At 43.0% G+C, this 26356-nt stretch overlaps 1 protein-coding gene across 4 annotated transcripts in view; it reads left to right on the plus strand.

Annotated features, from left to right (window-relative positions):
* LOC141172247 (C-Jun-amino-terminal kinase-interacting protein 3-like) overlaps positions 1–26356 on the plus strand; it is a 394188-nt gene that overhangs the window by 327279 nt on the left and 40553 nt on the right. For 3 of the 4 annotated variants that reach the window (XM_073656235.1, XM_073656236.1, XM_073656237.1), the window contains exon 25: positions 2855–2992. The exons of the other annotated variant lie outside the window; for it this stretch is intronic. In XM_073656235.1, coding sequence (XP_073512336.1) covers positions 2855–2992 — 138 coding nt within the window. The remainder of the gene's footprint in view (positions 1–2854; positions 2993–26356) is intronic. 4 annotated transcript variants of the gene reach the window in all.

The following is a 26356-nucleotide window of genomic DNA, read 5'->3' on the forward strand; positions in this document are numbered from 1 at the left end:
TCACACTGTGCGAGGGACTTCAGTCAGGTTTACTGAACACGTTCTGCCAGTGACAGCACGCTGAAGAGATACTTCTTTACGCTTCCTGTTTTATAATGGGTCGTAAGCGAAAATACGCCACGGACGAAGACAGAAAAGCAGCAGAAGCAGCAAGAAAACGACAACTTCGAGAGCAACAGACACCACAACATACTGCCGCCAGACAAGCCCAGGATGCAGAATCTCACAAAAAACGCCGGGAACAGGAGACACCGCAACACACTGCCGCCAGACAAGCCCAAGATGTGGAATCTCACAAAAAACGCCGGGAACAGGAGACACCGCAACACACTGCCGCCAGACAAGCCCAGGATGCGGAAGCTCAACAAAAACGCCGGGAACAGGAGACACCGCAACACACTGCCGCCAGACAAGCCCAGGATGCGGAATCTCACCAAAAACGCCGGGAACAGGAGACACCGCAACACACTGCCGCCAGACAAGCCCTGGATGCGGAAGCTCAACAAAAACTCCGGGAACAGAAGACACTGCAACACACTGCCGCCAGACAAGCCCAGGATGTGGAATCTCACAAAAAACGCCGGGAACAGGAGACACCGCAACACACTGCCGCCAGACAAGCCCAGGATGCGGAAGCTCAACAAAAACGCCGGGAACAGGAGACACCGCAACACACTGCCGCCAGACAAGCCTAGGATGCGGAAGCTCACCAAAAACGACGGGAACAGGAGACACCGCAACACACTGCCGCCAGACAAGCCCAGGATGCGGAATCTCACCAAAAACGCCGGGAACAGGAGACACCGCAACACACTGCCGCCAGACAAGCCCTGGATGCGGAATCTGAACAAAAATGCCGGGAACAGGAGATACCGCAACACACTGCCGCCAGACAAGCCAAGGATGCGGAATATCACCAAAAACGCCGGGAACAGGAGACACCACAACACACTGCCGGCAGACAAGCCCAGGATGCGGAAGCTCACCGAAAACTTCAGAAGCAGGAGACAACACCACACACTGCCGCCAGACAAGCCCAGGATGCGGAAGCTCACAGAAAAATTCAGCAACAGGAGACACCACGACACACTGGCGCCAGACAAGCCCAGGATGCGGAATCTGCATCTCTGGCTGCTGTGGGCATAAAAGGGGACAAACTTATGGTGTGGCCCCCATGCTCCCCTGACCACAACCCCATTGAGAACCTCTGGAGCATCATCAAAAGGAGTGTCTATGATGGCGGGAGGCAGTTCACATCTAAGCAACAGCTCTGGGAGGGTATTCTGTCCTCATGCAAAACAATTGGAGCAGAAACCATCCAAAACCTGACAAATTCAATGAATGAGAGATTTCAGAAGCTCCTTTCGAACAAGGGGTCCTATGTGCAAATGTTACATCACCTAGAATAAAGTTTTGAGTTGAAAACTGTTTGATTTCAGTTTGTAATAACCTGCTAATGCTTATAATTTCAAAAATGACCATTTTTTTGTTCTTTATTAAAATGAAAAGGTTGGAAACTCTGCTGTGCATAATAATTTGGAACATGCATTTTGAGTGCAGTTTGAGTTTTTTATTTTTTTAAAAATATACTGTTATCATAGGCAGTTTGTACAAAAACCTTTCAATTGTACTCTAATAGTTATTTGACTGGAAAATTACAATGACTGCAATTCATAGAGGTAATTTGGGAAAATCTGAGAAAATATTATTTGCATAATAATTTGGAACACAGTGTAGTGATGAGAGCCCACTTATTTTACGGACTGCGTGTCTCCAGAAGCATGAGCTGGGCACAATGTATTAGGCACTACAACATACTGGGCACTAAAATGGCAGATTTGCTTTTTTCTCGAAGCAAAATCCATTGCTGACCCATGGAGACAAAATCGTCACTACACCTGTAGATATATTCCCAGAGGGTTGCAATTTCCAAAGGGGGATTCTGTCCTTCTGGCACTTAGGGGATCTGTATATGGAGTCCACAAACTATTCTATGGTAATTTATTCTCCAAGAGTCAAATAGCGCTCCATCTCTCCCAGCATGGCACCCGCAAACCATTCCAGCAAAATGTGAACTACAATATGGCGCTCCTTCCCTTCCGAGCTTTGTACTGTGCCTTAAAAGTAGTTTTTAACCTCATATGGGGTATTGGCATAGTCAGAAGAAAACAAATGGTACAATTTGTTACGCTATTATTACCCCTTATGAATATTATAAACTAGGGGCCAAAGCAACAAATGTAAATCTTCATGGTGTTTTTTTTTTCACTTTTGAACCCTGTCACAAACGATTGGTGTGGGAAAACGGGTAAACTGCATAATGATTCTGGTGCCCAAGTGGGAATAACATATTGGGCACTGAAATGCCGTGTGAATACGATATGACATATCTATACAAATTAATGTCATAAGTACATCTCTTTAGATTGTGGGGTGCATTTTCTTCTTTTACCCCTCTTTTGAGAATGAAATATTTTTGGGGCCAAAACAGATTTTTCATGTATTGTACAAAATGCTTAAGGGGTGTAGATTAAATTGAGTCTTTTGGATGGCACTATTCTTATGTTTTGACACCCTAAGGTCACTTCACACTGAAAATGGTGCATAAGAAACATCCCAATTATAGAAGGCCATAAAAAATTCATGAGGTTGTGTAATTTTAGTGGTCTATATTTGAGTCAAGTTGCACACGTGTAGGACACTTCTAAGACTTACAGGATCAATGTGGTAAATATTGAGCTTCGTTTCTTCCGTGTTACAGAAGGCATGGATTAAGAATAAATCTTTACAATAATGGAATTTTTAAACTTCTTCTCCAGATTGACTTTTTATAACGAATGTGTTATACTTGCAGGAACAAATGAACTGTCCGGAGAAGTAAAAGAAAACCAAGATATCTTCAATCAAGGGGGTCCCTTCTGTTCCATGGAGTACGCACAAATCTCATTTCATGGACACAGAGACTCTGTCAAATTTTTTGCATGTGTACCAGGTAAGAGTCCATTTCCTATTTAATGTGAATTACTTAAAATGTACAATATATGGAAAGCCTAGAAATACATAGCACATAATTGGAAAGGTAAAAAAAACTCACAAAGGTCTATAAAATCTAATTTATAATCCTGCCGTGTTAATTCAGAGGCTGGCAAATGACCATATGAGGTGGGTAGCAATTGCCTTTATCAAGGGAAAAAATCCTTCTTGGCTACTGGTAAACCAAGTCCCATTTTCAAAAATCTTTCTCCCATAACTTGTTATATTTTCAAAGAGAAGAATTGAGGCCCTTTTTTAGGATTTTTAAGGAATCCACATGTAAGGCAGAGCTCCATTGTCTTTTCTTACACTAAGGCTGAGTTCACACGATGCGTATTTAATGCGTTTCCGCAGCGTTTTTGCAGTTGCGGAAACGCATTAAAAACGCATGGTAGAAGGGCAGCAATGTTCCCCAATTGAAATCCTCATGTGCTGTGCCCACGATGCGGATTTTTCCGCAGCGTAAACGCTGCGGTCAAAAATCCGCAGCATGTCCATTAATTTTTGCGGAAACGCTGCTCTTTTGCCGCCATTGACTTGCATTAGACCGCATGGAATCCGCATCACTGTATATGTTGATGCACTTTTCATGCGGTCTAATGTGCGGATGGTACCCGGGTGTGGATGAGAGGACTCTCATCCAGACCCAGGTACCATTAAAAAAAAAAAAAAAAGAAAAAAAGAAAAAATACATATATTCTCACCTTCTGACGGCCCGCGCAGCGCTCCTGCTTGGTTCCCGACACTTCGGAGTTGAATGAAGAAGGACCTTCGCTGACGTCAGAGTCATGTGACGGGTCACGTGACGCTGACGTCGGAAGGTCCTAAAGTCTTCACTGCCGGCAGCCGGGACCGAGCGAAGCCGGACACCGGGGGCCATCAGAGGGTAAAGTATATATTTATTTTTTATTTTTTGACATTCACACACTATATAAATCCATGCCGGTTGCATGGATTTATATAGTGTAAAGTTGACAAGCACTTTCCAAGTGATGCTAAAAAGCGCTTGTCAACCCGCATGCGGAAATGAAAGTGAAGACCGCTTCATTTCCGCATGTCCCTGGCAGGAAACCGCATGTACAATCCGCATGCGTTTTTTCCTGCCAGAGAGATGCAGAAACGCTCAGGAAAAAATCCTGAGCATTTCTGCATCGTGTGCATATACCCGAACGATGTAAAATGTTGACGATACCATCTTTCCTCTAGCTGCAAAGAATGTTGTCTGTATTATTTATATAAAAAAAAGCTGGAGTTTGATAAACTTTCTTAGTACTATTTCTTTGGTTATCTTGGTCCTCATCCTCCTCTATTGCTCTAGTTCAGCAATATCCTGCTTAACCCCTTAGTGACTGGGCAATTTTACATTTTTGCACGTTTAGTTCCTCCCTTTTTACCAAGAGACATAACTTTTTTTATTTTTCTTTCGACATGCTAGAATTTTGTTTTTGTTTTTTTTCGCTTTTTTATGTTTTTAAACTTGAATGACGGCATTCATTTTACCAAACAATGTACTGAAAAAGTAAGTCAAAATGATAAAAAAAATCAATTCAGCCATTGATTTTTTCGTTTTGTTTTTACAGTTTTCATTGAATGATAAAAATGACTCAGTAATCTGATTCTCCAGGTCTGGACAATTACAGCGATATCAAACTTGCATAGGGGTTTTTTTTTTAAGCAATGAAAGAAAAAAATTAAAAAGTTTGTGTAAAAAAAAAAAAAAAAAAATTGTCTCCATTTTCCAAAACCTGTAACTTTTTTTTTCTTTCTTTTTGGAGTCAATGAAGCTATTTGAAAGCTTATTTTTTTTGTGTAATGAGCTGTCAGTTTTAGTGACACTGCTTAGGGATAGATTACTTCTATTTTTTTAGTGAAGTATGCTGCTTGAAAAACAGCGATTCTGGTGTTTCAATTTTTTTCTCTTCACATTGTTTACTGTATGGATTAATTTTTAGATTTCAGTAGATCAGACTTTTATGTACATGGCGATACCAGATATTTTTTTAAAATTTATTTTATTTATTCATTTTACTCACTTATATAGCGCTATTAATGCCACAGCGCTTTACAGACCTTATATTTCTTGCATTTCTTTATTTTTAATCTGCAGAAAAAGGGAATTCTTTTTTTTATATATATACATTTTTAAAACATTTTTTTTTTGTTTTTTACTGTTATTTTTTGTCACTTATGTACTGTACTCCACAGTATTTCTGTAAATAGTATGAATCACTGCCTTTTATGATGCTCAACCTATGGCCAATGGACCAAGATTGGAGGAACGGGGGGGCCTTTAGCAGGTAATGACAGCAACAAAGACGTTCAGCAATGGTTAACCAATGTCTCTGCGATCACATCACAGGGAACCACTCTATGATTGAAATACCTGTCCATCGGGCATTTAAGGAAATGCTTGCAATCCAGCAGCATTCACCTATATATAGGAGTAAACTCCCTGCCTAACCAGCCCTGTAAAACATAATTCAGTTAAAAATATATGCTTTAAAAAAGCATTTATAAGGTCCCCGTTAGCTATGCTAATTAGGGCTTTAATTAGTCAATGGGGCTTCAGTTGCCCCAGATTAGTCAGCCCTCTCTCCATGTTACCATGGCCCTATGGGCGTGATGACATAAGTTGCACGAGCCGGCCGCATCGCCAGCTCATGCAAATCTAGTGCATGCGGTCCACTCATTTCAGCAGCAGCATTCAAGCCAGGTGTACTCTTCCCAGCTTCAGAGACGCACTGCTCATGACCGGAAGCCATCTTCTGAACGTCCGGTTATGCGCAGCGTTTCTCTGAAGCTGGGAAGCGTACACCCGGCTTCAGAGACGTAGTGACGCTGCCGAAATGAGCGGTGTGCATACGCTAGAATTGTATAAGCTGGCGATGAGGCCGGCTCGTAAAATTGTTATCATGCCCACAGAGGCGTGATTACATGGAAAGAGGGCTGACTAGTCTGGGGCAACCAACGCCCCATCGACTAGTCAACGCCCGCATTAGCATAGGAAACAGGTCATTATAAATGCTTTTTTAAAGCATTTATTTAACTGAATTACGTTATACAGGGCTGGTTAGGCAGAGAGTTTACTCATACATAAATGAATGCTGCTGGGATGGACGGCATAGGAGACCTGACAGGTTCCCTTTAAGGGCTTAAACATTTGTGCCCAAAATTGCATTTATTATTTATAATGCTTTGATTATATAGCTCCATCATATTCCGCAGCCCTTTACATAAATTATCATCACTGTCCTCATTGGGGCTCTCAATCTAAATTTTTTATCGCTCAATATTCCACATATGGGTGTGGGAGGAAACTGGAGACCCTGGAGGAAACCCACGCAAACTCAGGGAGAACATACAGTACAGACCAAAAGTTTTGACACACATTCTCATTTAAAGATTTTTCTGTACTTTCATGACTATGAAAATTGTACATTCACACTGAAGGCATCAAAACTATGAATTAACACGTGGAATTATATACTTAACAAAAAAGTGTGAAACAACTGAAAATATGTCTTTTATATTCTAGGTTCTTCAAAGTAGCCACCTTTTGCTTTGATGACTGCTTTGCACACTCTTGGCATTCTCTTGATGAGCTTCAAGAGGTAGTCACCGGAAATGGTCTTCCAACAATCTTGAAGGAGTTCCCAGAGATGCTTAGCGCTTGTTGGCCCTTTTGCCTTCACTCTGCGGTCCAGCTCACTCCAATCCATCTCGATTGGGTTCAGGTCTGGTGACTGTGGAGGCCAGGTCATCTGGCGTAGCACCCCATCACTCTCCTTCTTGGTCAAATAGCCCTTACACAGCCTGGAGGTGTGTTTGGGTTCATTGTCAAAAAATAAATGATGGTCCAACTAAACGCAAACCGGATGGAATAGCATGCCGCTGCAAGATGCTGTGGTAGCCATGCTGGTTCAGTATGCCTTCAATTTTGAATAAATCCCCAACAGTGTCACCAGCAAAGCACCCTCACACCATCACACCTCCTCCTCCATGCTTCACGGTGGGAACCAGGCATATACAGTCCATCCATTCACCTTTACTGCGTCGCACAAAGACACGGTGGTTGGAACCAAAGATCTCAAATTTGGACTCATCAGACCAAAGCACAGATTTCCACTGGTCTAATGTCCATTCCTTGTGTTCTTTAGCCCAAACAAGTCTCTTCTGCTTGTTGCCTGTCCTTAGCAATGGTTTCCTAGCAGCTATTTTACCATGAAGGCCTGCTGCACAAAGTCTCCTCTTAACAGTTGTTGAAGAGATGTGTCTGCTGCTAGAACTCTGTGTGGCATTGACCTGGTCTCTAATCTGAGCTGCTGCTAACCTGCTATTTCTGAGGCTGGTGACTCGGATAAACGTATCCTCAGAAGCAGAGGTGACTCTTGGTCTTTCTTTCCTGGGGCGGTCCTCATGTGAGCCAGTTTCTTTGTAGCGCTTCATGGTTTTTGCAACTGCACTTGGGGACACTTTCAAAGTTTTCCCAATTTTTCGGACTGACTGACCTTCATTTCTTAAAGTAATGATGGCCACTCGTTTTTCTTTACTTAGCTGCTTTTTTCTTGCCATAATACAAATTCTAACAGTCTATTCAGTAGGACTATCAGCTGTGTATCCACCAGACTTCTGCACAACACAACTGATGGTCCCAACCCCATTTATAAGGCAAGAAATCCCACTTATTAAACCTGACAGGGCACACCTGTGAAGTGAAAACCATTTCCGGTTACTACCTCTTGAAGCTCATCAAGGGAATGCCAAGAGTGTGCAAAGCAGTCATCAAAGCAAAAGGTGGCTACTTTGAAGAACCTAGAATATAAGACATATTTTCAGTTGTTTCACACTTTTTTGTTAAGTATATAATTCCACATGTGTTAATTCATAGTTTTGATGCCTTCAGTGTGAATGTACAATTTTCATAGTCATGAAAATACAGAAAAATCTTTAAATGAGAAGGTGTGTCCAAACTTTTGGTCTGAACTGTACATCATCTGTAAGGAGTTTGTTCTTGTTGGAATGTGTACTGCAACAGTGCTAACCATTGAGCCACCGTGCTGCCCCGTGGTTCATGGTTGGGTTTGACTTGATTTCTAATGTCTCTTCTGATGCATTTTATGATTTCTCTTGCCTTGTCAACTGCTGTTAAGCACTTGTCACATCTTTTTTTATTGGCAATTGTCCTCAATTTTTATGCGTTAAGGATGCAACCAGTATGAGCATTGTGGACAAAACCCAATTTTACAAATTTGCCTAGTCACTTATGTGATGGTAAACTGGGAATACATTGCTTCTTTGCTTGGTGAGCTTAGATCGTTTTCACGTGACACATTCGATTTTTCATTAATAGTAACTTTAGATTGATGTGTTTTTTACATTTTTTTTTTTTTTTTTTTTTTTTTTTTTTAGAAAAAATAAAAATGAAATTCTAGAAAAATAGCAGTTTGTAAAACTTTATTTTCTGTACTTAAACACATATTCAAAAGAGTAAAAATGTGCTAGTTAATTTTAACCCAACAAAAGAAACCATTTTGAAAACTATGCAAAGAAAGTAGTCAGCTCACCTGTTTGGGGTGTGGAGCAATCTGTGCCTCGCATGGATCCAGCCAGAGCAGCCAAGAGGAAAACCAAGAAAAATGCAAATGATCCAGCGGAAGAGGCATATAGAGAAAAATAAAACTTAGGTTTTATTAGCCATATAAAATATTTCTCCACATAGTTTTTAGAGGCAAAGTGCAACTGTGCAAAGATAAAGCCCTGTTAAGAACTATTCTTAGTGGTGTAGTGAGTATTTTTATCCCATGGTTGTTTCATAGAATGAAAAAAAAGTATCTGTGAAAAGAAAAAAATACTTTGTTAAAAAAATATGCTGTACTAACCCTCAGTTTTTCATGTTTACAAGGAGCTGTAGGATAAAAAGCACTACAAAATTTGTGATCTCTTCCAAATATGGCAGTACACCTATGTGTGGTAGTAAACTGTTGTTTGGGCTCAAAACGCTTTCTGGCTTTTTGAGTGCAAGTTTTGCTGAAGCTTTTTGCAAGGGTCATGTAACATTTTCAGAGCCCCTAATGCACTAATATAGTGGATATCCCTCAGAAGTTACCTCAATTTAAAATCACCGCTCTATAAGAACTTACCAGAAGATCCCCCTGAGCAGTGACAATATTTTGGAAACGCCATACCTGCAAAAATTCATATAGGTGTGTAATTTCCAATTTTGACTTTACAGGTGCTTTATCAGAAATTAATGTGCAGTGGATGGTGCAAAGTGAAAAATTGCAATATTTCAACAAATTAGCTAATTTAACCCGATAGGCCTACAACTCCAGAGACTCTGGGGTGAAATATCAATAGAAAACCCACTGGAGGATTTCCATTTTCAAAACTACATCCTTAAGGCATTTATCATTTTGGCCTATAGGCGTGTTGTGTTTCTAAGGCTTATGCACTGGAAATGGGCAGAAAAATGGCAATCTGCACTAATATGTTGTACTCTGCTTGTGGCACTGCAGACTCACGCTTCTTCGCTCACTAGGTGGGTTTTCCCTGGAACAAAAATGCTGTATATATGGATGTAAACTGATGTTTGGACACACTGCTAGGCTTAGAAAGGAAGGATCACAACTTGGCTTTTTAAGGACAGATTTTGCTGGATAGGTTTTCAGGCACCATAATCTTTTTCAGTCACCATAATGTAGTACTAGTATAGTGAAAACACAGGAGCTATAGGGCCATGACTAGGTAGCCGCTAGGTCCTAGAGATAGCCTCTCATCTAAGAAGATGTCTGTAATGCCAAACGTAGAGATCTCCTGCAACCAACTGCAGGGTGACTGTCTGTCACCTCTTATACACCCGTGACAGTACCCCCCACCTCTGCGAGTGGCCTCCGGACACTCAGGTCCGGGTTTCTCAGGAAAAGAGCAAACCAATCTGGGAGCGTTCACCTCTAACTGTGAAACCCACATTCTCTCCTCTGGACCATAGCCTTTCCAGTGCATCAAGTATTGTAGAGAACGACGTTGGAGACGAGAATCTACAATTTTCGAAATCTGGAACTCCAGATTACCATCAACCATTACTGGGGGCGGTGATAGAGGTGAAGGCTCAAGAGGTTCCACATACTTATTGAGTAAGGACCTGTGGAACACATTGTGGACCTTAAGGGCCTGAGGAAGTTCAAGACGAAACGCTGCTGGGTTAATGACAGCAGTTATTTTATAGGGACCAATAAACCTAGGTCCCAGCTTCCAAGAAGGAACTTTCAATCTTACATTCCTGGTAGACAACCACACAAAGTCATTCACATTCAGGTCCGGACTGCAAGCGTTTTCTGTCAGCCATACGTTTATACCTGTCTCCCATGATCTTTAAATTACTCGGCACACCCTGCCATACTGAGGAGAGCGACAAAGCAAACCGTTCCTCCTCAGGAACTCCCGAAGCTCCTCCCCCACTAAAGGTACCAAACTATGGGTGATAACCGTATGCTCCGAAGAACAGTGACGCCATTTACCAGGGGACGAACCCTGAGACAACACCCCCCCAACTCTGACATCCAAAGCATCTATGTACACAATAAAGGGTTGAGAAACATCGAGTTGATTGAGTATAGCCGGCACCTCCCTCTCAGACACACCAGGTATATATACACCCAGGCCAGGGAGCTAATTAACAAAGTGAGGTAGCCGCTAGGTCCTAGAGACAGCCTCTCATCTAAGAAGATGTCTGTAATTCCAAACGTAGAGATCTCCTGCAACCAACTGCAGGGCGACTGTCTGTCACCTTTGATACACCCGTGACAACAGTGCCTTGAAAAAGTAGTCATACCCAATGAACTTTTCCTCCTTTTTTCACGTTAAGCCCACAAACTTAAATGCTTTTTATTTGGATTTTACGTGTTATATTAACACAAAGTCACAAGTATTTGTGAAGTGGAAAGAAAATTATATAGTTTTCTAAATATTTTTAAAATATCCATCTGAAAATTGTAACGTGCATTTATATTCAGCCCCCTTGAGTCAACACTTTGTAAGACCATTTTCGCTGCAATTAATGCTACATGTCTTTTTTGGTATAGTGAAGGAAATAATTATCTGATCCCTTGCTGTTTTTGTAAGTTTGCCCCCTGACAAAAACATGAACAGTCTATAATTTTAAGGGTAGGTTAATTTTAACATTGGGAGATAGAATATCCCAAAAAAAATCAAGAAAATCACATTGTGTAAGTTAGATAAATTTGTTTGCATTTTTCAGTGAGAAATAAGTATTTGATCCCTCTGGCAAACAACACTTAATACTTGGTGGCAAAACCCTTGTTGGCAAGCACAGTAGTCAGACGTTGTTTGTAGTTTATGATGAGGGTTGCACACATGTCAGGAGGAATTTTGGTCCACTGCTCTTTGCAGATCATCTCTAAATCCTTCAGATTTTGAGGCTGTCTCTTGTCAACTCGGAGCTTCAACTCCCTCCATAAGTTTTTTTTTATTGGATTAAGGTGTGGAGACTAGCTAGGGCACTCCATGACCTTAATGTGCTTCTTTTTGAGCCTTGGCTGTATGTTTTGGGTCATTGTCTTGGTGGAAGATCCAGCCACGACCCATTTTTAATGTCCTGGCGGAGGGAAGGAGGTTGTCACTCAGGATTTTACGGTACATGGCTCCGTCCATTCTTCCATTGATGCGGTGAAGTAGTCCTGTGCCCTTAGCAAAGAAACACCCCCAAAACATAATGTTTCCACCTCCATGCTTGACAGTGAGGAAGGAGTTCTTTGGGTCATAGGCAGCATTACTCTTCCTCCAAACACAGCGAGTTGAGTTAATGACAAAGAGCTCAATTTTTGTCTCATCTGACCACTGCACCTTCTACCAATAACTCACAGAATCATCCAGGTGTTCATTGGCAAACTTCAGACAGGCCTGCACATGTGCCTTCTTGAGCTGGGGGACCTTGCGGGCACTGCAGGATTTTAAACCTTTAAGGCGTAATGTGTTACCAATGGTTTTCTTGGTGACTGTGGTCCCAGCTGCCTTGAGATCATTAACAAGTTCCCCCGTGTAGTTTTAGGCTGATCTCTCACCTTCCTCATGATCAAGGATACCCCACGAGGTGAGATTTTGCATGGTGCCCCACATTAATGTCGATTGACAGTCATTTTGTATTTCTTCCATTTTCTTACTATTGCACCAACAGTTGTCTCCTTTTCAACCAGCATCTTACGTATAGTTTTGTAGCCCATCTCCGCTTTGTGCAGGTCTATGATCTTGTCCCTGACATCCTTAGAAAGCTCTTTGGTCTTGCCCATGTTCTAGAGGTTAGAGTCTGACTGATTAATTGAGTCTGTGGACAGGAATCTTTTAGGCTGTGTGCCCACGTAGCGTTTTTCAAGCGTATATGCTGCGGAATTTCCGCAGCGTAAACGCTTGAAAAACGCATGTATATCCGCACCCCATGGTCCCCAATGGCATTCCGCAATGTCAATGACCATGCTGCGGATTTTTCCGCAGCGTATATGCTGCGGTCAAAAATCCGCAGCATGTTCATTAATTTTGCGGAAGCGCAGCGGAATCAATGTGCGGATGGTACCCAAGTCTGGATGAGAGGAGACTCTCATCCAGACCTGGGTACCAAAGAACCTGTAAAAAAAAGAATAAAATAAAGTTTATACTTCTCTTCTGATGTTTTCCCTCCGTCGCGCTGTTGTCTGAAGGACCTGCCACGTCATTGAGTCATGTGACCCACCACATGACTCAATGACGTCACCGCAGGTCCTGCACACAACAGTGTGAGCCGCTCAAGCCTCCGGACGGGGCAGAGAATGCATCAGAAGGTGAGTATAAAGTTTATTTTTTTATTTTTTACCATTCTGAACAAGTTGTCAAGCACTTTTCCAAGTGATGCTTGGAGAAGTGCTTGATAACCCGCATGCGGAAATGCATGCAAAGACGCCTCACAAACGCTTCTACCTGGCGGGAAAACCGCATGTAATATCCGCATGCGATTTTCCCGCCAGGGAGAAGCGTAAAAAATATGCTTCAGGTCCGCAACGTGGGCACATAGCCTTATACAGGTGACTATGTAAGACAGCTGTTTTTAATGCAGGTAATGGGTTGATTAGGAGCGTCTAACTGGCCTGTAGGAGCCAGAACTCATAATGGTTTGTAGGGGATCAAATTCTTATTTCTCACTGCAAAATGCAAATAAATGTATCTAATTTATACAATGTGATTTTCTTGATTTTTTTGGGGATATTCTATCTCTCAATGTTAAAAATTAATCTTCCCTTAAAATTATAGACTGTTCATGTCTTTGTCAGTGGGCAAACTTACATAAAAAGCAAGGGATCAAATAATTATTTCCTTTACTGTATGTCTCTATCAGCTTTGCACATATAGAGGCTGAAATTGTTGCCTATTCTTCTTTGCACACTTGTTCTAGCTCAGTGATATTGGATGCAGAGCATCTGTGAACAGCAATTTTCAAGTCTTGCCAGAGATTCTCAGTGGGGTTTAAGTCTGGACTGTGATTGGGCCATTCATGAATATGCTTTGATCTAAACTATTTCATTGTAGCTCTGGCAGTTTGTTTAGGGTTATTGTTCTGCTGGAAGGTGAACCTACACAAAAGTCTTATGCAGCCTTTAACAGGTTTTCCTCCAGGTTTGCCTTGTATTTAGCTCCATCCAGCTTCCCTGTCCTTGCTGAACAAAAGTCTCCCTACAGCATGATGCTGCCACTTCAATGTTTGACGGCGGGGATGGTGTTTTCAGAGTCATGTGCAGTGTTATACAGACGTTTGATTTTCGTGAACGAGTGCTATCTGTGATTTTCACGGGTTACACTCGTACCTGTTACAGTCTACACAGGCCATTCATATATCCAATTTTTTTTTCCTTTTACTCTGGCTGAGTGGTCCGTGGAAAATATTGGAGACATGTCTGCTTTTTGATGCAAGAGTTGGATCAAAATCCGTAGTCCAAGTCAATGGATCCATGAAAAAAAATCTGGCTACACTCAGATGATATCGGAGTGCAGTCCCGATTTTCACTGACCTTTTGGAATGGAGAAGGTGAGACATTTAAAATATAAATATATATTCAGTGGGGAAAATAAGTACCGTATTTTTCGGACTATAAGACGCACTTTTTTTCCTCCAAAATTTTGGAGGAAAGTGGGGTGTGTGTCTTATAGTCTGAATACTATATATAATATAATAGTATGGCCGCATGGTGGTGGGTGTGGGGGAGCGGAAGCAGGGGATCAGCAGGGCACAGAAGGCAGCAGCCACCTGCGCTGTGCACGCTACTAAAGAAAATAAATATTCCCTGCTCCCCATGCCCATGGGTGTGGAGAGCAATGAATATTCATTTCTCTTAATAGCCGGCACACTGTACCGCAGCGCGGCTCCTGCTGCGCTCTTCGGTCAGTGTGCCTGTTATTAAAGCTCATGAATATTCACTACAACCCACTCCCATGGGTTATAGTGAATATCCATGGTTTTTAATAGCAGGTACACTGACCACAGAGCGGAAGCAGGAGCCGCGCTGCGGTACAGTGTGCCGGCTATTGAACAGACTGAATGGTCACTGCTCCCCACGCACAGAGTCCCGGCGTGGGGAGCAGTGACTATTCCAGCACAGCGCCTCACATTGTGATGCAGCATGATAGGGGCTCAGAGGGTGCCATACATACCAGGATGGGGGCTCAGAGGGGTGCCATGCATACCAGGATGGGGGCTCAGAAGGTGCCATACATACCAGGATGGGGGCTCAGAGGGTGCCATGCATACCAGGATGGGGGCTCAAGGGGTGCCATGCATACCAGGATGGGGGCTCAAGGGGTGCCATACATACCAGGATGGGGGCTCAAGGGGTGCCATGCATACCAGGATGGGGGCTCAGAGGGTGCCATGCATACCAAGATGGGGTATAAAGGGGTGCCATCCATACCAGGATGGGATGGGAGCCACTTATACCATGAAGGGAGGGCCATACATACCAGGATGGAGGATATTAACAGAATTGGGGGACATTACCCCAATACCAGTGTCAGCAGCAGACCTCCTCCCCCATAACAGGGCATCATGTCCACATTTTTTGCTTTAATTTTTTTTTCCTATTTTCCTCCTATAAAACCTATGTGCATCTTATGGTCCGGTGCGTCTTATAGTCCGAAAAATACGGTATTTGATACACTGCTGATTTTGCAAGTTTTCCTACCTACAAAGTATGGAGAGGTCTGTAATTTATATCGTAGGTACACTTCAACTGTGAGAGACAGAATCTAAGAATAAAATCCAGAAAATTACATTTTATGATTTTTAAATAATTAAATTGCATTTTATTGCATGAAAGTAGTATGTGATCACCTACCAACCAGCCAGAATTCTGGCTCTCACAGACCTGTTAGTTTTTCTCTAAGAAGTCCTCCTACTCTGCACTCATTACCTGTATTAATTGCATCTGTTTGAACTTGTTACCTGTATAAAAGACACCTGTCCACACACTCAATCACACTCCAACCTCTCCACCATGGCCAAGACAAAAGAACTGTCTAAGGACTCAAGGGACAAAATTGTAGACCTGCACAAGGCTGGGATGGGCTACAGGACAATAGACAAGCAGCTTGGTGAGAAAACTACTGTTGTCACAATTATTAGAAAATGAAAGAAACACAAGATGACTGTCAATCTTCTTCTGTCTGGTGCTCCATGCAAGATCTTGCCTCGTGGGGTAAAGAAGATTCTGAGAAAGGTTATGAATCAGGCCAGAAATACACGGGAGGACTTGGTTATTGACCTGAAGAGAGCTGGGACTACAGTCTCAAACATTACCGTTAGTAACACACTACGCCGTCATGAATTAAAATCCTGCAGGGCACGCAAGGTCCCCATGCTCACGCCAACACATGTCCAGGGCCATTTGAAGTTCACCAATGACCATCTGGATGATCTAGAGCAGGCTTGGGACAGGGTCATTTGGTCAGATGAGACCAAAATAAAACTTTTTGGTATCAATCCCACTCGCAGTGTTTGGAGGAAGAAGGATGAGTACAACCCCAAGAACACTGTACCAACCTTGAAGCATATTGGGGGAAACATCATGCTTTGGGGATGCTTTTCTGCAAAGGGGACAGGACGACTGCACTGTATTAATGGGAGGATGGATGGGGTAATGTATTGCCAGATTTTGGCCAACAACCTCCTTCACTCAGTAAGAGCATTGAAGATGGGTCGTGGCTTGCTCTTCCAGCATGACATTGACCAAAACACACAGCTAGGGCAAATAAGGGTGGCTTCGTTAGAAACATTTCAAGGTCCTGGATTGGCCTAGCCAGTCTCCAGACCTGAACCCAATAGAAAATCTTTAGAGGGAGCTGAAACTCATTGTTGCCCAGCAACAGCCCCAAAACCTGACAGATCTGGAGAAGATCTGTATGCAGGAGTGGGCCAAAAGTCCCGCTGCAGTGTGTGCAAACTTGGTCAAGAACTACAGGAATCGTCTGACCTCTGTAATTGTAAACAAAGATTTCTGTACCAAATATTAAGTTCTGTTTTCCTATTGTATCAAATACTTATTTCATGCAATAAAATACAAAAAAAATCATACAATGGATTTTTTTTTTTTTTTAAGATTCAGTTAAAGTGTACCTACGATAAAAATTACAGACCTCTCCATTCTTTGTAAGTGGGAAAACTTGCAAAATTGGCAGTGTATCAGATGCTTATTTTCTACTTCTATTTTCTAACATACAAGTGCTTCTCGCGAATATCATCAAAAAGTTAATTTATTTCATTTCTTCAGTACAAAAAATGAAACTCATATATTATATAGAGTTATTACAAACAGAGTGATCTATTTCAAGTGTTTATTTCTGTTAATGTTGATAATTATGGCTTACTGCCAATGAAAACACAAAAGTCATTATCTCCGTAAATTAGAATAATTAACAAAAAACACCTGCAAAGACTTCCTAAGCATTGAAAAAGTTCCCTTAGTCTATTTCAGCAGGCTCCACAATCATGGGGAAGACTGCTGACTTGACATTTGTCCAGAAGGCAGTCATTGACACACTCCACAAGGAGGGTAAGCCACAAAAGGCCATTGCTAAAGAAGCTGGCTGTTCACAGAGTGCTGTATCCAAGGATATTAATGGAAAGTTGAGTGGAAGGAAAAACTGTGGTAGAAAAAGGTGCACAAGCAACCGGGATAACCGCAGCCTTGAAAGGATTGTTAAGATAAGGCCATTCAAAAATTTTGTGGAGATTCACAATGAGTGGACTGCTGCTTGAGTCATTGCTTCAAGAACCACCACCACACAGACCTATCCAGGACATGGTCTGCAAGTGTCGCATTCCTTGTGCCAAGCCACTCATGACCAATAGACAACGCCAGGAGCGTCTTACCTGGGTCAAACAAAAAGACCTGGACTGTTGCTCAGTGGTCCAAGGTGTTGTTTTCAGATGAAAGTAAATTTTGCATTTGGAAATCAAGGTCCCAGAGTCTGGAGGAAGAGTGGAGAGAGACACAATCCAAGCTGCTTGAGGTCTAGTGTGAAGTTTCCACAATCAGTGATGTTTGGGGAGCCATGTCATCTGCTGGTGTAGATCCACTGTGTGTTTATAAAGACCAAAGTCAGCGCAACCGTCTACCATGAAATTTTAGAGCACTTCATGCTTCCCTTTTGCCGACAAGCTTTTTGGAGATGAAAATTTCATTCTCCAGCAGGCTTGGCACCTGTCTTCACTGCCAAAAGTACCAATACCTGGTTTACAAACAACGGTATCACTGTGCATGATTGGCCAGCAAACTCGCCTGACCTTAACCCCATAGAGAATCTATGGGGTATTGTCAAGAGGAAGATGAGACACCAGCCCCAACAATGCTGACGAGCTGAAGGCTGCTATCAAAGCAACTTGGGCTTCCATAACACCTCAGCAGTGCCACAGGCTGATTGCCTCCATGCCACGCCGCATTGATGCAGTAATTGATGCAAAAGGAGCCCCGACCAAGTATTGCGTGCACTTACTTTACATACATTTCAGTAGGCTATATTTTTGGATTTTAAAAACATTTTTCAAGCTGTTGTTATAAAGTATTCTAATTTACTGAGATAATGACTTTTGTGTTTTCATTGGCTGTAAGCCATAATCATCAACATTAACAGAAATAAACACTTGAAATAGATCACTCTGTAATGACTCTATATGAGTTTCACTTTTTGTATTGAAGAACTGGAATACATTAACTTTTTGATTTTATTCTAATTTAGTGAGATGCATGTATGTATATGTGTGTGTCTGTGTGTGTATGTATGTATTTGTTGTAGGGATTGTATACAAGTGCGAGGAGAGGCAAAAAGGAGGCATGTTCCTCTAAATGTCCATAGTGGTTTATTTGCTTCATAAACCATCAAAAGTTAAAATGCAAACAAACAGCTTTTAGTCCAGACAAAAGCAAAAGAAAGACAGTCCTTTTAGCAAAGTCTCTAGGGGAAACCCCAGACGCCTATAGATGAAAGGGTAATCTGTAGATTAGAGAGTTGCTAGTGTGTGTCCCTGTGGAGAAGCTTCTACTAAAAGGACGCCTCCTGCAACAATATTGGTATGTGCAGGAGGAGGAGTAGACGGATACTACAGGACTTGGTCCCTTTACCAACACCGGAATTTTCAAAGCAGGATCAGCACGTTGACTCAAGCACACCGCAGGAGGGATACACTGAAGCACACAGGTATTTCAGCATCTTGGCCACCTCTCCAATTCTGCCATTTGCCGTTTATACTTGTATGTACCTGGGACGCTACTATCAGTACTCTGGTGTCGGTAAAGGGACCAAGTCCTGTAGTATCAGTCTACTCCTCATGCACATACCAATATTGTTGCAGGAGGTGTCCTCTTAGTAGAAACTTCAGTTTCTCCACAGGGACACGCACTAGCAACTCCCTAATCTACAGATTACCCTTTCATCTATAGGCGTCTGAGGTTTTCCCTAGAGGCTTATCACATCCCTTGTATGCAAGCGCAGTAGTATACTTTATTATTGTTACCATTTTTAGGCAGGGGGACTACATGGAGCCTGCTTTACTGCCAGCTGCTGCATATATTTTATACAAGTACAGCGTGAGTGTGTGGAGATATATATATCTACTTTTAGTAAAGTCTCTGGTAAACCGGACCTGTGGTCACACAGGCTGGTAAGCATCCAGCACACAGCTCAGACAACACACAAGAGGCCATCTCCCTCCAAACAGACCATGTGACAAATAAAAGCCTCCATTATTAAGGCTGTTAACCACACCCAGTGGTGAGGTATGTGGGTAGCTAGACCAGCCCAACTCTTCACAGCACCTTCTACTGCCATACAGGGGATTCTCGAGAGGGCATCGGCATTACGATGTAGCTTCCCTGCTCTATGTTCTTTCTGGAAGTTGAAGTCCTATTGGGCTTAAAACCAGCAGGTGACCCTGGCATTTTTCCCCCTTGTTTCCCTCATCCATTTGAGTGGGACATGGTCGGATACTAATCTAAATTTTCGACCTAACAGATAGTACCGTAACGTGTCCACCGCCCACTTTATGGCCAAGCACTTCTTCTCTATGACCGAATCATTTTTCTCGCAGGAGAACCGCTTTCTACTCAGGTAGAGGACAGGGATCTCCTCCCCATGTGTGTCCTGAGAAAGGACTGCTTTTAAACCAACATCTAAGGCATCTGTCTGGAGTATAAACTCTTGAAATCGGGGGCAACCCAGGACCGGTTGCCTACGCAGAGCCACTTTCATGTCTTGAAAGGCCGTCCTCTGCTGTCCACTTGGCCATGGCTGATTTTGTCCCCTTAAGCAGGTCAGTCAGGGATGAGACCATCATGGCGAAGTTTGGGATGAACCTTCTGTAGTATCCCACGATCCCCCGGAAGGCTCTGACCTGCTTTTTTGGCAGTGGTCTTGGTCAGGTTTGGATTGCCTCCACTTTACTGATTTGGGGTTTGATCTCGCCTCTACCAACTACATAACACAGGTATTTGGCTTCTTCTTTCCCCATGGCACATTTGTTCGGTTTATTGAAAACCCTGGATTTCCTTAGAGCATCAAACACTGCCTGGACCTTTTCCAGATGACTCTCCCTGTCTGGGCTTAAGATAACAATATCGTCCAGGTATGCTGTGGTGTATTGCTTATGGGGAGAAAGGATTCAATCCATAGCTCTCTGGAAGGTGGCAGGGGCCCCCTCCAGTCCAAACGGCATCTGGACATACTGAATGCATCCGGCCGGTGTAGAAAATGCAGTCTTCTCTTTGGCTCCCTGTGCCATGGGGATCTGCAATAACTCTTAGTCAAATCCAAGGTGGTTATGTACCTTGCTGGTCCAAGTCACTCGATCAGCTCATCGACGCGTGGCATGGGACATGCATCGAACTTGGAGACCTCATTCAACTTCTGATAGTCGTTTCAAAACCTCCATTCCCCATCGGGCTTTGGGACCAGGACAATCGGGCTCGACCACCCGCTCTTGGATTCCTCAATGACCCGGAGCTTCAGCATATGAACTACCTCTTTGGAGATCAACTCTCGTCGGGCCTCAGGTATCCGATAGGGCTTCAAGTTCACCCGCACATTTAGCTGCGTCAGAACCTCATGTTCTATGACCCCTGTGCAGCCCGGTAATTCCGAGAACAGATCCCGATTTTCTGTAGCAACTCCTGACACTGCTGTTCCTGGGCCTGCGTTAGCTTTTCTGCTATTGCGACCCCTTCAACGTCACCTTCTGGCTTGCCCAGCCAGTATGTAGCTTCCTCAGCCTCTCTGTCTTTCCAGGGCTTGATGAGGTTGATGTGGTATATCTGGTACGGTGTACGTCATCCCGGTTGATGAACCTTGTAGTTCACTTAACCAATTTTTTCCACCACCTCCATAAGACCCTTGTCATTTGGCCAAGAACGTACTCTAAACCGTCGAAATTAGCATGAGGACTCAGTCTCCCAGATTGAATTGCCTCACTCTGGCTGACCGGTTTTAGACCCTGGCCTGAGCTTCTTGTGGTTGGACGAGATGTCTCTTTACGATGGGCATCACCTTCGCAATCCTTTCCTGCATCAGAGCAATGTGCTCGATGACACTCCTGTGGGGCGTGACCTCGGCTACCCTGGTTTCCTTTGCGATATACAGGAGACCCCGTGGATGTTGGCCATTCACGAGTTCGAATGGCAAGAACCCCGTAGAGGCCTGTGAAACCTCACAGATGGAAAACCGATACGGTAGGTGACAGTCCCAGTCTCTACTGTCCTTTTCTGTGGCCTTCCTCAGCATACTCTTCAGAGTCTTATTAAATCTTTCCACAAGGTCATCTGTCTAAGGATATTAGACTGAAGTCCTCAGTTGGGAGATTTGCAGGACTTTGCATAACTCCCTCATCACCTTACTCATAAAGGGAGTTCCCTGGTCAGTCAGGATCTCCTTTGGTAAGCCTGTTTGGAAAAAAACGTGGACCAACTCGCTGGCTGTACTCTTTGCAGAGGAGTTTCTCAGTGAAATCGCTTCAGGATAGCATGTGGCATAGTCGAGAATAACCAACATATATTGATGCTCGCGAGCAGATTTAACCAGGGGACCAACCAAGTCCATAGTAATTCTCTCAAAGAGCACTTCAATAATGGGCAATGGCATGAGGGGACTTTGAAAGTGAGAGGTGGGGGCGATTAACTGGCACATAGGGAAAGACCTGCAATACTTCAATATTTACATAGCCCCCCTAAAAAATAACTTTTATTAATAATCTCTAAAAAGGACCTAAAAGTCCATAGACAAACAACAATAATACTCTAAATGATAGGACATATAGAATCAGGTAATACACCGACCGGGAGGGAATACAGATTCAAGCTGTCCCTGTTATGTCCCTAAATCCTGTCCCTACCTGACAGCGGAGGTTGGCACCCTAATTTGTACTTCGTGGCGCCCCCGCTCAACGTCGGTATCCCTAATGTCCCTACAAGGACCCTTGTCTTAAATTAAACAAAACCACAATAGTGAGAAAGGGTAGAAAAAGTGAACGTATAAATACAGAAGCCAATAATAGGTCAATGATTATAGATGGCCAAATTCATTTGGTCGGGTAAACATAAATGCTCTAGGGTAGAGGAGCACAGTGCTTGTTTCTCCATAGCCAAAACAAATCAAATAGCAGCCAGAGCAATCAAATATGGACACATGCTACACTTTGATAGTCCAGCTATATACCTCAAAAGGGGGCTCAGAAAGCAAAATCCCACCCAGGTAGATGTCTCCCCATACATCAAATGGAATTTAAGTATTGGTATTTGAAAAAGCATAATATCTAAATCAAAGTATCAGGTCCAGACTCTGTCTGTTATAGATGTACATAATAATAGACAGAAAGAAGGACACTTATCATTATTAGTCCCTATACCTTTTCAAAGAGAGACACTCATCATTATTAGTCCCTATTCCTTATCAAAAGACCAGAAAATGGCAATCAGAATATACATTTTCATTAGTAAAAAAACAATAACACTAAAACCTTAATGGTCCCCAATTCCAGCAGTCAGAAAGTAGATATCATTAGTAAGTAAAAAAATGACACTTATCCTTAGTAGTCCCAACGCGTTTCCCCCTAGTCACATATTACAATGTTGTTTATCATCCACAGAGTATTTAACGCTGTTAGAGTAGGAGAAAAATAAGTCCCAAACATATAAATACATATTTAGCCACAATGGGTATATACATATGGTGATCATTAGACCAATACCATATAGGCTGGTTCTATTCGGCCCCTAATATCACATTCTTGGAATCAGATAAAACTCGAGAAGCTCAACTGTTCATTAATGCCCCCAGGGGCCATTGACTCCATCCAAAAGATCCAACGGGCCTCCCGTTGGAGTATTTTTCTACCCTTTCTCACTATTGTGGTTTTGTTTAATTTAAGACAAGGGTCCTTGTAGGGACATTAGGGATACCGACGTTGAGCGGGGGCGCCACGAAGTACAAATTAGGGTGCCAACCTCCGCTGTCAGGTAGGGACAGGATTTAGGGACATAACAGGGACAGCTTGAATCTGTATTCCCTCCCGGTCGGTGTATTACCTGATTCTATATGTCCTATCATTTAGAGTATTATTGTTGTCTGTCTATGGACTTTTAGGTCCTTTTTAGAGATTATTAATAAAAGTTATTTTTTAGGGGGGCTATGTGTCTGCTGGTTGTCTCTATTTATTAGGCCCCTCATGTGATATTTTGTTTAGGTGTTTAAATTGATTTTCTAGTATGGCTGGCTTCTTATCAGGCCCTTTTGATACTAATAAATGGATGGATGATGCTCGAGAGGTTTTTTCTGAAGCTGAATTGGAGAATAGCTCCTCAGCAACTCCTACCCTAAAAACAGTGTTTACTGAGCTACTGAGTGCATTTAAAGACCACATTAAATCTTGGTGGGAGGTACAATCCCTTGAGAGTTATATTAAACAAAAAATAGTCCCAAGAGGCCTGAGAATACACATTACACCAGCACAAAGGTGTAGAACTCCGGGTCTGTTGTCTAGGTGGGAGGAGGAGTCTACAGCTTCCTCCGTTAGGTTTATGCAGATTCTATTGAATGAGGAAAAAATAACATTGGAAAGAACTTCTAGTAGACTGAGAGAGCTAACTGAGGAAGTATTGAAATATAGGACTAACCCTGACTTCTCTAACAAGGAGGATAATCTAAAAACTGCGGTTGAACGTTTTCAACTAAATATTAAAGATAGAAAACATAAGAGGTTTTTGAGGGACTGTGCAGACTTTCGTGAAAAGCGTGCCTATCCGGGCCTTAGTGAGGGGGCTAACTTCCCTGTAGATATCTCCTCCTCCGACCCTGAGTCTTCAGATGCTGAAGGGGGAGTAAGGCACCTCGGTGGTAAGGTTAACCATAGAGGTAGGGGACGAGGGAGGAGGGGATACCAAAGGAGATGGCAGGGACAAATTTTGGAACAAAGAGGGGGCAGTCTTATATCCCCATCTGCACAGTCCTCCTCTTCCTCATCGTCTTTTTTAGAAACAAGGGGCCTTCTTCCTTACAAACTGCGGGAACGCACTGGGCCCCAAACACACAGGTAATGGGCTATAGGACTAATGATCTTCCAGAGGATAATGAAAACCAGATAATTAATATATCTTCTTATGCTTTGTCTGATTGTGAGAGGTCTGTCCTCCGGAAAGGCCTCACATTTGTCCCAACAACGAGATTTGACCCTTTTTCTTGGATAAAAGATATTAATCTCTTTACCAGAAAATTAAAATGGAGAAAGTTTTTTCTGCATAATGACAGATTGAAGTGCCAACATTTGGGCATATCCCTGGAGGATCTCCCGGATGTGTTAACATTATTAGAATTATCAGAGGAGGGACAGAGGAGTCCTGGCCTCGGACCCTTCTCTGATCTGAAACCTAGGAGCACTAGGATGCCCCCAGTCGGTGACATAGGGGGCATAGATATCTTCCTTAAATTGGTTTCTGAAGAGATCCGTAATATTAACCCAAGATATGAACCAGCACGTTCTAATTTGTCTTTGGGGGAAAAAAGGGCGTTGGAATCCCTGGGTGCTAATAATGCAGTAGTGCTGAAGCCCTCTGATAAGGGCGGCAACATTGTTGTCTTGGACGACACCCAGTATATTGAAATGTGTCAGGGTCTCCTATCAGATGTGTCCACATACGAAGTCTTACGGAAGGATCCCAGCAGTGAATATATGGTGGGACTATCTAAGATTCTGTCATGTGCACTGACAATGAATCTGCTTTCGAAAAATGAATATGATTTCCTCATTCCGAAATGGCCTGTAACAGCGACGTTCTATGCACTTCCCAAGATACACAAGGGCATCAGCCCCCTCAAGGGAAGACCTATTGTTGCAGGGATTGATGCCCTATGCCAAAATTCGAGTGTGTATTTGGATAAGGTCTTGAGACCATTTGTCCTAGCCCTCCCATCATATCTGAGGGATACTATGGACCTTTTGAACAAATTAGAAGGTGTGTCCATTGATTCCAATACGATTTTGGCCTCAATTGATGTTGAGGCTCTATATAGTAGTATTCGACACGAAGTGGGTTTAACAGCCGTCGAATACTATTTGAAAAGTAGAGGGACACACCTGAGGCCACACAATAAATTTCTCCTGGAACTTTTGGATTTTGTATTACGACATAATTATTTTCTATACAATGGGAGATACTACCACCAACTCAGGGGCACAGCGATGGGGAGCCCTTGTGCCCCTACGTACGCTAATTTACTCCTTGGTTGGTGGGAGGATACTGTTGTGTTCAGAGACGAGGATGTCGTCTGGGCCCCACGGATACTTTTCTGGGGCAGATATATTGACGACATCCTCGTCCTGTGGGCAGGGGATGAGGCATCTTTTCGGATGTTCGTGGCACATCTGAATGTTAACCCTTTTGGACTATCCTTCACTTGTGAGGTGGGAGTGGACGAGATCTCCTTCCTGGATTTAAAAATCTCAAGAAATGGTGATGGTACTTTAAAAACTTCACTGTATCGTAAACCTTCTGCGACCAATAGCCTTCTAGAGTGGGGGAGCTTCCATCCTCCGCCTCTAAAAAGAGGCATTCCTAAGGGACAGTTCCTTAGGGTGCGGAGGAACTGTTCCTCGTGGAATGACTTTCAATCTGAGTCGTGTAATCTATCTCATAGGCTTAGAACTAGGGGTTATCCTGAAGGAGTAATAGACAAGGCATATCAACAGGCAAGGACGACAGATAGATCGTCCCTCCTCACTCCAAGAGATAGATGTAACTCTGAGTCCATCACACGACTGATAGGCACCTATGATGATCAGTCAAGAAAAGTAATGGGCATTCTTGAAAAATACTGGGGGATCCTACGAGCAGATCCGGATGTGGTGGGCTTGGTCCCAAAAACACCTTCGGTTACATATAGGAGGGGGAGATCCGTGAAGGATACAGTCGTACATAGTCACTTTACGCCTCAGATGAAGGAGATCACATGGTTGAGAAGTAGGTCTAAGGGTACGTTCAGATGTGGTCACTGCTCCTTCTGTAAATTTGTCACACCTTCAAAGAGTTTTGTGAGTGCAGTGACTAAACGCACATACGAGATGAAAGATTTCGCCAACTGCAAAACGTCAGGAGTGGTGTACCTCTGCACGTGTACGTGTCCAATGGATTATATCGGGAAAACGAAACGTGAATTACGCGTCCGGATAGGCGAGCACCTTGGAGACGTTAGGCATGGCAGGGATACACCACTCGCCAGACATATAATATCTAAACATGGGGGTGATGTGAGA

Source organism: Phyllobates terribilis, unplaced genomic scaffold, assembly GCF_046119375.1.
Source record: "Phyllobates terribilis strain yellow unplaced genomic scaffold, ASM4611937v1 Scaffold_12__6_contigs__length_324123572, whole genome shotgun sequence".
Classification (NCBI taxonomy): domain Eukaryota; kingdom Metazoa; phylum Chordata; class Amphibia; order Anura; family Dendrobatidae; genus Phyllobates; species Phyllobates terribilis.